This window comes from Polistes fuscatus, unplaced genomic scaffold, assembly GCF_010416935.1.
Source record: "Polistes fuscatus isolate 324 unplaced genomic scaffold, CU_Pfus_HIC Scaffold6, whole genome shotgun sequence".
In the NCBI taxonomy this organism is placed as follows: Eukaryota; Metazoa; Arthropoda; class Insecta; order Hymenoptera; family Vespidae; genus Polistes; species Polistes fuscatus.
The window spans coordinates 8,350,028-8,362,135 of record NW_025113140.1 but is presented as its reverse complement, the minus strand read 5'-3'; the positions used below and the strand labels follow the sequence as shown (position 1 = coordinate 8,362,135).

The following is a 12,108-nucleotide window of genomic DNA, read 5'->3' as shown; positions in this document are numbered from 1 at the left end:
GAGGATAAATTCGGGACGTGATTTTAACCAATTTGCAGTATAACGTTTCGAAATTATTCAATTTTTCCTTTTTTTTTTTTGGTTTCGTTTATACGAAAAGATTATTCCGAATATAATTATTTAAATATATCTTTGAAATATATCTAATTTCAAATAAATATCTAATCGCGGATTAAGATTTTCTCGTTTCTATAACTGGTGGAGTATATCTTTTCGTGAAAGAAAAGGATAGAACGATATATATATATATATATATTGAAGGTGACACAAAGAAGAAATAAGAAAAAAAAGAAAATGGCGTAATCGACGTCGATTTAAAGTTCACTTCGACGACTCGAAACAAAAGAAACGGGTCGACGTCGAGCGGATCGGGAAAACACAGAGGGATCCGAATGAAATTCTGATCGAACTCGCGCTCGACCAGCCGGAAGATTTTAAGCCAATTGGATCGTATTTTTAGTACCTCCGAGGTGGACCGTGGAACCTATCGACCAGGATGCCGTTGTAGGTTACGGCGTCTCCATTGCTTGTCAAGCCGAAGGATTCCCCATTCCGACTGTGACTTGGAAGCAATCTATTGGTAAGTCACGACATCTTAAAGCTTGAATCTTCCTCTCTTTCTTTCTTTCTTTTTCTTTCCTACTTTCTTTTTATTCCTTCTATTTCCTTATGGTGAGAAACGTCCTTCTTTTATATATATATCTCTATCTCTGTCTTTCTTTCAAGTGTCACGAAGACTCGACTAGAAATCGGGCCAACTTCAAAGCTGAATTCCCCTCGCTCATCTCTTCTTCTTCTTCTTCTACCTCATTTTTCATCTTTAACAATTACGTAGATGGAAAACTTTCTCGTTCTCGTTTTCGTGGCCTCTTCCGATTCCTTTTTTTCTTCAATTTTCCTTATCCCGATTGTTACGTTCATATGTATTATATATATTCCCCTATTCCTCACACTTTACAATGTGATGTAATAACGATTCATAATCTTTTAAATCCTCCCTTTTTTTCTCGTCAAATTCATCCCCTTCGTTTTATATATTAAAAAAAATAAAAAAAATAACAAATAAAAAGCCAGCACGTCAGTCAACGTATTAATATTTACCAAGCCTACTTATTCTCTATCCCGTCAAAATTAACTTCGTTATATAATATTCAAGCTCGCATTGAATTACTCCGGATCTTTAGTTTTTTTTATTATGTTTCTAAATGATATAAAAAAAACATCGATACAATACATAGATACTTCCTTTGTATATATATATATAAATATATATCTTTTTCTTTTTATTTCACCCCAACTCTCTCTCTCTCTCTCTCTCTCTCTCTCTCTCTCTCTCTCTCTCTTTCATTTGGAGTCTTTATTTTATTTCATGGAGTAGTCTAATAACTTTTGACAGTTTTTTATGTCGATCGAGTTTGGCGTCTGTCTGATATAAAATGGCTTTCATTAAGTTACACCAGGTGGTAGGCGAAGGAATAAGGGAGAAAGAGAAGGACGACAAAAGGGTACGGTTCACGATCTATTACGAAATTCGCTGATCGCCCATTCTCAGCAGTTTCATTCAGTTCGAAATAAGCCCTTCGGCTGACAAAGCGGTTGGATAATTAGTTTCATCAATACGTTGATCGTCGACATGATATTTCATCGATAGTTGAATTGCCTTCGTTTTAAAACTTCTTTTTTTTTTTTCTCTCATGCAACGAATAAAAATTGTTCCAAGTTATTATTATCTCTTTCTATCTCTCTCTCACTCTCTCTCTCTCTCGCTCTTATTTCTTCTATTTTTCCACGAATATTGTTTTTCCTTTCTTTTTTGTTCTTTTTGTTTTATACATTCTCATTTTCATTGAAATGAGAAAGTCAGAACAGCGAGTATTTTGTTCGGTTAAGGAAAAAAAAAAAGAAAAAAACTAAATAAATAAAAAAAGAAAGAAAGAAAAAAGAAAGAGAAAAAATTCTGAACGTTTCGAGTCCAACCTTACACCGTTTAAAGAGACGATATTGAAACGTTCCTTTTCCTTCGGGTGGTTACATGCATGCATACATACATATATACCAAGATTCGAAGTAGATATTCTCGTAGTCAAAGGGAAGGGGATTTCAGATCATTTCGATCAGCCATGAAGGTATGCAGGCTACGCGAGTTCTAGGTTCCTTCGACGAATTGCCCGATTCAAGAAAGGAATCTCTTCGCGTCTATTATAAATTCGTTGCATAGGTATTACTATTCTTCTAAGCGTATTGTGCATACCAAAAAACTTCATCTTATTTCGTTTAATTCTTATATCAATTTTTATATTTTCTTCCCCCTTATTTATCTTTTCTTTCTAATATTTCTTTTGATATTATCGATCCAGTTAGCTTATCGTGAAGTTATACTTCTTTTAGCGCGTTGGGGAAAATGTAATGGGAAGTGATTTTGTTCCGAGCGTCTGGAAAAACGACACCATGAAGTTTGTCGCGCGGCAAGCGATTTCAAGTAATATATATGGCATGAAGTTGTCTCCTCTTCTTCTTCCCCTTTTTTTCTCAAGCGGGTCACCCATCCAAATACTAATCGTAATCAGCGCTGCTTTACTTAAATGATCGAAACGAGAACTAATGCTGTAACAGCGCCATAGCTGTTGACGCGTGAAGTAATTCGATATATCTCTCTTACATTTAGTGTGGACTGATATCTATATTTTGATAATTTTGTATTCTTTCTTATATATAAATAATAATAATTATTTTTTTTTTTTAAGTTATTTTTCTTCTTTGAAGTTGTTTTTTGAAGTTATTTTTAAGGTTATTGAGGTTATGTTCGTTTTGGTACGGCAAAGAAGTATAACTTCTTACGTGCGTACATAAGTACACACACCAGTTTTTCTTTTATTAATTTTTATATTATATATAAAAATATATATATATATATATATATATTTCGAAGTTTTTTCAGAATGAAACGTGTATTTAGTTCCTAGCAAAGGAGGAGAGTGGCAAGGAAGATGAGGGAAGAGGATATGACGTCATTTTCTGTTCTAGAACATACAAACTACAACTATTATTATCTCCTTCTGCTCTACAACGTGGAAGTTTGGAAGATTAAGTTCTTATAGTCAGGCAGTTGAGAAAGTGCGTGCCTGTGTGCGTGCACAGTACCGAAAGTGATGATCATTATATGAACATACAAACATACACACCTGTCGTTGTTTGTTTAACTTACAATAGCTTGAAATTTTCTTTCTCTCTCCTACCTGTGCTCTAAACATACTCCAATGTAACATATTTTATAGATTAGACAAGACCCCTTGGGCAATTTATACCATGCCCTGGAATATATGCATTGACCGTAACATATATATTAAATTCAATGAATATTATTCATCGAAATCAATTACTTCGAACGAAAGATTACGTTTGAGTTTACCTTTCCCTACAAGAAATTCATGATTGAAATTTGAGTTTCGTAATAATTAGCGATCTTTATTGGTACGAAGGGAAGGGTGGTAAATAGAAGGGTGAGAGTAAACGTGTCCTTCCGAACATTTAGGTGAAACACCAGGCGACTATAGGGAGTTAGGATACAGCGGTACGGAGGGTGCAGGGGTTGCCGGAAATGGGTCCTTGGTGATTCTACGAGTATCAAGAGATCATGCCAGCTCCTATCTATGCCAAGCGAGCAACGGCATTGGACCTGGCCTCAGCAAGCTCATTCGCCTAACGGTTCATGGTAAAATATTCATGTTGCATGGGGTTATAGCTCTAGTTGCTGTACCTACGTCAATTAGCAAGAGACGTCCAAGATATCCCTTCAAATTTCTGTTATGAATAGCTTTCTATGTATCTATCTATCTATCCATCTATCTATCTATCTATCATTTCTATGTTTGATGAACTATTAAGCAAGAAATATTCGAGATAAGAAATCTATAATAGTAAAATAGTAAATGTATGAGAAAAATATTTCTATTAATCGATAATATTAAATATTGGTTAACTTTAAAGGATGTTATATAATTGGTCTGATGCTTTGGTAAACAGCGGGTCCTCAGGTGACAGTAAGAACGAGGCAGGAGTCGGTGAGAAGGGGAGATAGCGTAACGCTACGATGCGAAGCTGAAGGAGACTCTCCTCTTGATCTGAGCTGGCGTGTTCGTGACAGTAGGGTCGATCCTAATTACGACGTTAGGTGCGTATAGAAATTAATCATGCGCAACCCTACTGAGAGAAACGTGTAACGCTAATATATGATAATATATATACCGTCACATTTCAATTGGGTTTATCTCTGTCTTAGGATCTTTGTTTTATTTCTTTAACGAATTTATAAAGGTTGAACTTTTTTAAAAGAGATCGGGTGTTATTTTATTATCATTAATATCTCATCGATCAATAGGAAAGAAAAATAATAAACGTAATTCGTACAATATCATTTTATAAGGTGTTAATGTTTGCAAATTGGAAATTAAAAATCGAATGAAGAAAATTATTTGATTTTGATTTGTTTCTTCTTTTCTCTCCACCATGTTTAGATACAACATTGAAAAGAACGTAATAGGCGGTAGAGTACTATCAGAATTGAGAATAATCCAGGTCAACCACATGGACCGTGGCGATTATATTTGCGCTGCTGGCAATGCTTATGGTCGCGATCATGCTACGATCCACTTGCTCGTCCAAGAACCTCCAAACTTTCCAAGGAATGTGCACGTGGCAGAAAAAGGTAGCCGTTCGATTCTCATAGCTTGGTCGTCACCGCAAAGCGATCAAGACGCGAGTCATGCGAGCTCACCGATCACAAATTATATCGTACAATACAAAGAAGCACAGGGTGAGTTTCCTATAATCGAAATGAATCATCAAAATAATATATATACATCTTCTACATTATTCTTATAAAGATTTCACATTATCGATTCATCCCTTTCATTCGATTCTAAACCTATATTTTCGATCGATACTTTCGAATCGTTTCTTTCTTCGCTCTTCGGACTCGTTTGAACGATTTTGTTAAATACCACGACACTTTCTATTTACACGATATTTTCCTATACTATATAGAAACAGTTTATATATCGACTATTCAAGAATATAACAAACAGCAACAGTTCGATATAACCTCCGTGTGTTTTCCTACCTTATTTTACTTTACAATAATTCATCGAAATATCAAACGTTTTCGAAAAGTCAACAAGACGTGTAATTGATACGCATGCGTACGTAATTATAATGTAATCACTATAATATATTCGTAAAGAAACAAAGAGAAAGAGAGATCGATAATTATACAATTTATCGTAACACGTAACGAACATTTACATATTATTAGTAATAATCAGTTATACATAGACGATACGAGCTTCATCATTTTATTCGCGCATGATTAAAGACTCGCTATGATTTCCTTTATCGTAATGTTCTTTTGTGGGAACACCAATGTTGCAATTTTGTTCGTTGAAAAGCTCGCGTATATCTTTCTGTCTTTATCTCTCTCTCTCTCTCTCTCTTTTTCACAAATCTCTTTACATAGCGAAAGATGAAAACCTGATAGGATGGAGAAGGAAGAAGAGGTGTAAAACGACCGATAGATGTTGCAACGGGATGAGATTATATAGCTTAATATTCTAACCCATCTAACGCCGTGTGATCGACGAGGATTCATGTACCGCATGAATGCGCCCGGGAGCCGAATGGGACGGAGATTGAAATTCGATCGAATTATTTTGTACTTTTCTCCTTTTTATCCTTGTTTTTCTTATTCTTTCTGCTCGTTGAAAATATAACGATACATCGAGCAGGCTTAAATAATATTATTCATCTATTTCGTACAATATGATATATCGAAAAGTAATTAGATTTCATTAATATTACATTTTCTTTTCGGGAGGGTTTTTTTTTGTTGTCTTATATTGAGATATGCAAACTAATATCAATGATAAATTTAAATAGTCGTATTTTTATCGAATTACTTTTTTATATAAGTAATTGTTTTTTTTATCAATTTCCTAATAGGAATTTCATTTTATTTTCTCTATTTTATGCTAACTCTTCACGGCCCAATTTTTTCACGAATATATATGTGTGTGTGTGTGTGTATGTGTATGTGCGTAATACGAAGAAAAATGTAATTACTTTAATTACGTATCGAGGATTTCAATTTTATCATTTTGATGAGTCAATAGCGAGAACCGATATAATACCGTATTTACATATCTATATATATACATATGTGTATATATAAATCATGATATTCTACAACAATTCTCGATTGTTAAAATGAGATTCGAGTCAATAACAATAACTAATTTCAATTGTATTATACTTTTTATACACTTTTTTATTTTTTCAATAATGTAATTTTTTATTTCAAAGTTTAAACACTATTCATAGAGAAATTCGATCTAAAACGTTCTAAGTTTCATAAATCGGGAGTTGCATAAGGTAAAAAGGGCACAAAGAGCTTATGTACCGAAATCGATATCTCTTTCAATGTTTCCATGAAAATCTCGACAAACAAAAATTTCGCCGGTTTCGGTTATCCCTATTTTAATGTGAAAAAGATTCTCGTTGAAAATGTAAACCCTTAATTTGTACGCTCGTTAATATCGGATAAACCCTTAATTTGTACGCTCGTTAATATCGGATAAATTCTCGTTTGTGTTTAATTAATTGAAATAAACCTATTTCGTCTAAACCTTGCTAAGATATACGAGTTAATGCGCAAAATAGGAAGAAAAAAAAAAAGGAAAATGAATAAAAGGACGGTCATTATGATGGTGAAATTGACGATAAAAACAAAAGTAGTGTGGCACGTTTTTTTTTATTTATTATTTTTCATCTTACCCAAGAACATATCAAGTTGAAGTTCGTCCTGATTAAAAAAAAAGAATCTTTTGAACCAGTTCGATTAACTTGCCTCGCTTTCTCAATTGTTCTCTTATTCTCATTTTCACCCTCTCTCACTCTCTCTCTCTCTCTCAGCAATTTAATTAGAAATTTACTTGCTTAAAGAGGAAATAAATAACTACGGTATTTACCGGTGGTGTGAGCTTTTCCCGAAGTTAATTGATATTAAGACGGCACAATTGGAAGTCGAACTCCGAGAGTGACATAAGAAGCGGTTCGCGTAAATTCATCTTCGGAGTCTTGGGAAATGAAGTACGTTTAATTACACTTCCATCAGCGTAGAGAGTAAAGACGCGTTTCGCGACGAAGTTATCAGAATTCTACACTACGTATTCAAAAGAAAGAGAGAGAAAGAGAGAGAGAGAAGTAAAGGGGATAGAAATGAAATGGGATGAAAGCTTTTCATTCGTTCAACGATCCGAAGCAATCCGATAATGATTTATCGTTATATTTTTTTCAAAATCAATGAAATAATTAAACATATCATATATGTTAATAAAAAAAATGTAACGATAAACTATGACGGATTATACAGCGAAGAAGAATATTCGAAAGAAACAAAATATTAACTAACGGTGGATTATTTCAATGGCGAAATACGTAAATGTCTAAGCGTTCTTGTTGCCTTTTGCTGGAAAGACGTGTGGCATGAACACAACACGCAGAAGCTGGTAGCAGGAGACAACACGGTCGCTCTGGTATCGCCCCTAAAACCCGCTACATCCTACCACTTTCGAGTGCTTGCGGAAAATCACCTTGGAACATCAGCGCCAAGCGACATCCTTCATGTCAGTATCAAATCAACGCACCACGCATATGCATACACATATAAATATACGTACATATATATATAGATACATACATGCATCATGCATACATACATACATATATACATACATACATACATACGTGTACACCTATCGGCAATATCACATAAAAGAGATAGACATAGGTATCTATATATACATATATATATATACCTTCTACATATATATTTTCATTTGTTGTATAATACATTAAAAGAATAGGTAACGTTTTTTCTCGCGGCTGTTATCATCGACACGGTCGTCGATCGTGGTTTCATTTTTTTTCATAAATATCAGATACACCGCTATCATTTCGGCATGTCCAATGCAGACGGAAAAATTCCAATGGCCGATTGCTCTTCCAAACGCGCGTAGAATTTCGACAACTAAGGATCAAGGATCGTATGTACGCGCGTGGATGTAACATTTTTCGATTACTAATAAATGTTAAAATTGTACGAAACGAGAGGAGCGTTAATAGTATTTGATGAAGTACGTAGGATCTGTCTATTGAGAGATATTATACAAATTTAAGCTTTAATTGTTAATAAATGATTGTTTTACTTATCGTTAGTGAACATTATTCGTGAAATAATGGTTGACATCGAGTTCAATAGCTAAAATAATATCGGTCATTGATTTTATTTCAAACTCGAGCCGCGATATAAAAATAAATCGAATAATTGGAGTTTTTTTTTGACAATAATTCTTTTCCTCTGTGGTTTTGGAACATTTCGCTTGGGTGCAGGCACAAACGGAAGGCGAAATTCCAGGAGGGCCACCTAAGCACGTTTCCGTTGAACCATTGGGACCGCAGCAACTGAAGATCACCTGGCAACCACCAGATCGATCTCTTTGGAACGGCGAGCTTCACGGATATACCATCAGCTATACCAATCTCGGGTATCGTTATCTCCTTACCACTGTTTAGGAATAGTTTCCAGTACACTTCGTAGCGTCTACGTTAATTAACGGAAGCTTTCCTAGTACAGAATCATGCATCCACTTAAGTACCAATCGATTAAACGGATTTTATGATTATCCCAACAACATCAATAGACTAAATTGTTTTTCTCTTATTATAGGAAAATCATTTATCTATTTTAATCAAAATGGGTTGACTATTGTTACCCTCTGTCATTTCATTTAATAATTATTCGTTTTTTTCTTTTTTTCACATTTACAAATAGATAGAATTTTTGTTGTAAGTTCTTTCTTTCATTTCTTTTTTTTTGAATTTTACTCACACACGAGTGGACAAAATAAAATCTATTCTTTTTTTTTACATTGTTATATTAATAAGAATATATTAATATTTAAATTTCTTCTTTTCTCGCGAATAGTATCATTTCGATAGAGCGCATATTTTGCACTTGAAACGTGAACTTAAGTGAAGATGTATAACTTGACGATAAATTCAAAGTTGAAAGAGATGTAAATTAGTATTCGATTGGCAAGTAGATATAAATTATTATTCAATCTATCTCATCGATAAGTTTACTTACTTTGGCAATCGTTGGAAATCAAAGTGGTTCGTTCGATGGAAAATACAAATGGGCGGCCAAATGTACAGTTAGAAGGATACTCGAATAGGGTTTTTCTTTGAAATGATAAATCATTCCGTTGTAAGAGTAGTTGTAAATGGGCGGGGATGGAAAGGTGTATCTACTTTTTATCACTTATAAAAATCGAAAAATCGACGAAGATCCCTTTTAAAATCCGAAGGTTGAAAATGAGCAACGTCTACAAACTCACGACGTCGTTCGGCTTTGAATGGCTAACGAGCTTTTTTATCTGCTTAATTATTGTAACTGGAAAGCCGCCAAGACGATCTCTGCTTCTGAACTTCTGAAAATGAAGGTTCTATCTCTCTGCCAGAGTGGGCACTTGGAAAGTTCCGCCATTAATAAGCTTGTTCGAGTAATCATCCGTCTTGACGCGTATGGATCACTGTTTTTCGTGCTGGCAAAACTGGAAAACGTTATTTTCTCTTTCGTTACACCCAACGAAGGGAAAAAACGAAGAAGAAGAAGAAGAAGAAGAAAGGAAAGAAGGTGAAGGAGGAGGAGGAGGAGAAGGAGAAGGAGGGAAAAAAAAGGATCTGAAAATACGTTACGGCTCGTTAACAAGTAATATTCTTGATAGAAAAGGGAAGAAAAATTGTGAGGGGAATGAAAAGACCGAAAAAAAAGAAGAAAAATAGAAAAAAATGAAACGAACAAGGAAAAAATGAAGCTAAACTCGCGAAAGGGAGAAAGAAAGAAATGAAATCAATTTTATTGTAATAATACATGGAAAGCTTTATCTGTAATAATACGTCATAAAGCGTTTGCCACTGGAATCTTTTCAAGTGTAAATAATTCAATCATACTTTTTCACGATCGAGAAATATGAATGCATACAAAAAGAGACTGTTGGGTTAATAATATAGATCTTATCGATTGTTCGACGTTTCTCGTATTGTGTTGCTCGCGTATTAGAATTTTTCTTTTTCGATCTTCACGGTGGACAAAAGGGAACATTATTTTCAATAATGTAGGGATGAAAGGTAACGGGATGAAAAGTAGATAGATTTATTAGCAGAAAGAGAAAAAAAGGACAAAATACAATAACAACAATTATAATAATAATAATAATAATAATAATAATAATAATAATAATAATAATAATAATAATATTCATTATGACGAGTATGAAAAGAATAAGGGTGTGCCAGGTTTACTCTTTCTTTCTCGTTCCAATTTGCTGTAAGATACCTTGAGGCGTTTAGAAAATTTGCGTTTTGCGCCTCGTTTTATCTTTCCAACCCGATAGACAACGTTCCCCATGCCATTTTATTTCAGAGGAGATGATCAATCGGTGAATACTACGCGAGTGGGTATCACAGGAAACGGTGATGGTTCCTACGATTACAGACTAACCGGTTTACGGAAATACACTCAGTATAGTATAATTGTGAAGGCATTCAATAACAAGGGAGATGGACCTGGTTCTGATGCTGTTATGGCACAAACCTTTGAAGATGGTGAGTAAATGTAGCTGCTATTGGATATCGCTTTGCAAATAATTTTTCTTGTTGTTTTATTTAAAGCATTTCAACAAATTTATCTATACTTATTCCTCGTATTTACATATGAAACTTTTTAAGTCTTATCTGAAATAACTAAACGTTTTTGGGGAAAATATATTAAAGAAAATTTCATTATACACACACACACACATACACCAAAAATAGTTGTTTGAGGAAATAACGAGATTATATATGAATTCACAAGAGATGAATAGTTAAAATATGGATACGTTCAAATTCGATAGAATAATGACACGAATAACATAAAATATGTTGTCAAAGGATAGAAAGAAATAAGAACGAATCTGCGAGCACTCATTGTACCCGTTTTCATAATTTTCGAAAGAAATCCTTTCCTTTTAATCCTTTCAATCAATAGAGAAACTTTATCTCGAGATTAGATAAGCCTTAAAACTTCTGTCTCCGAATTTACAACAGTGAAGTAAGGCAAGTATTAAGACGAAACCAAAGAATAGTTTTGTAATACCTGGGATAAAATCTCATACTATTACTCGTCTCTTGTAAATTCATATATTATATTTCTTACCATTAGTTGAAATACGTAATACTACTCATTTTAAATAAATCAATAGTTTTATTTCGGAGTTTAGCTAGCTATTACACGAGTCAGCAGATTTGAATAAAATAACGCTAAGACATATTCGTTTACGTTATTATTATTATTATTGAAAAATATCCGAGTTAACGTGGATATTGCTTTTCGAATACTTTTTTACCTTAAATTTATTATCCCAGTACTTATTTTTTTTCCAACGTTTTTCTTAATCCTTTTTTTATTTTATTCAAAGTGTTTCATGGTATTAAGTTTTTTACTTAAATATATGTATATATGGTATTATAAAATTTTAGGAAATTCATTAAAAAAAAAAAAAAATTGGATATTTCATTCAATACGTAGAGATATTACGTAAAATTAATAAATCCGGGAAACGTAAAGCTTCACTAAGGTAGAACTTTTCATAAAAATTGTGTTCCCAAAGAGATAAAAAGAGAATGAGAGAAGATAAAGTGTTGAAAGAGAGGAAATATTAATATAAAAATACCAATGGCATTAGATATACAATAAACCCAGCGAAAGCAAATTTTTTCCTCCCTCTCCCTCTCCCTCTCTCTCTCTTTCTCTCTCTTTTTCTTTATCGCAGGGAAATGATGAAAATGAAGATTTGATGAAATCTCTAAGGTAGATGATCAATTCACGGAAGATATTAAAATAACAACTGTATTGGTTGATTACCCTGAAAAAAAGTAAGTGATTTAATTAAATCCCTTTAACTGTTTTACTGAAAAGATGAAATAAACAAGTCAGGACTCGCACAGCTGTAT

At 33.6% G+C, this 12,108-nt stretch overlaps 1 protein-coding gene across 6 annotated transcripts in view; it reads left to right on the top strand.

Moving 5' to 3' along the window:
- LOC122523057 (Down syndrome cell adhesion molecule-like protein Dscam2) overlaps positions 1 to 12,108 on the top strand; it is a 123,449-nt gene that overhangs the window by 101,850 nt on the left and 9,491 nt on the right. For all 6 annotated transcript variants that reach the window (XM_043644584.1, XM_043644583.1, XM_043644582.1 and 3 more), the window contains 7 exons: positions 461 to 580; positions 3,533 to 3,712; positions 4,024 to 4,171; positions 4,515 to 4,813; positions 7,528 to 7,676; positions 8,443 to 8,597; positions 10,538 to 10,719. In XM_043644584.1, the coding sequence (XP_043500519.1) occupies positions 461 to 580; positions 3,533 to 3,712; positions 4,024 to 4,171; positions 4,515 to 4,813; positions 7,528 to 7,676; positions 8,443 to 8,597; positions 10,538 to 10,719 (1,233 nt within the window). The remainder of the gene's footprint in view (positions 1 to 460; positions 581 to 3,532; positions 3,713 to 4,023; positions 4,172 to 4,514; positions 4,814 to 7,527; positions 7,677 to 8,442; positions 8,598 to 10,537; positions 10,720 to 12,108) is intronic.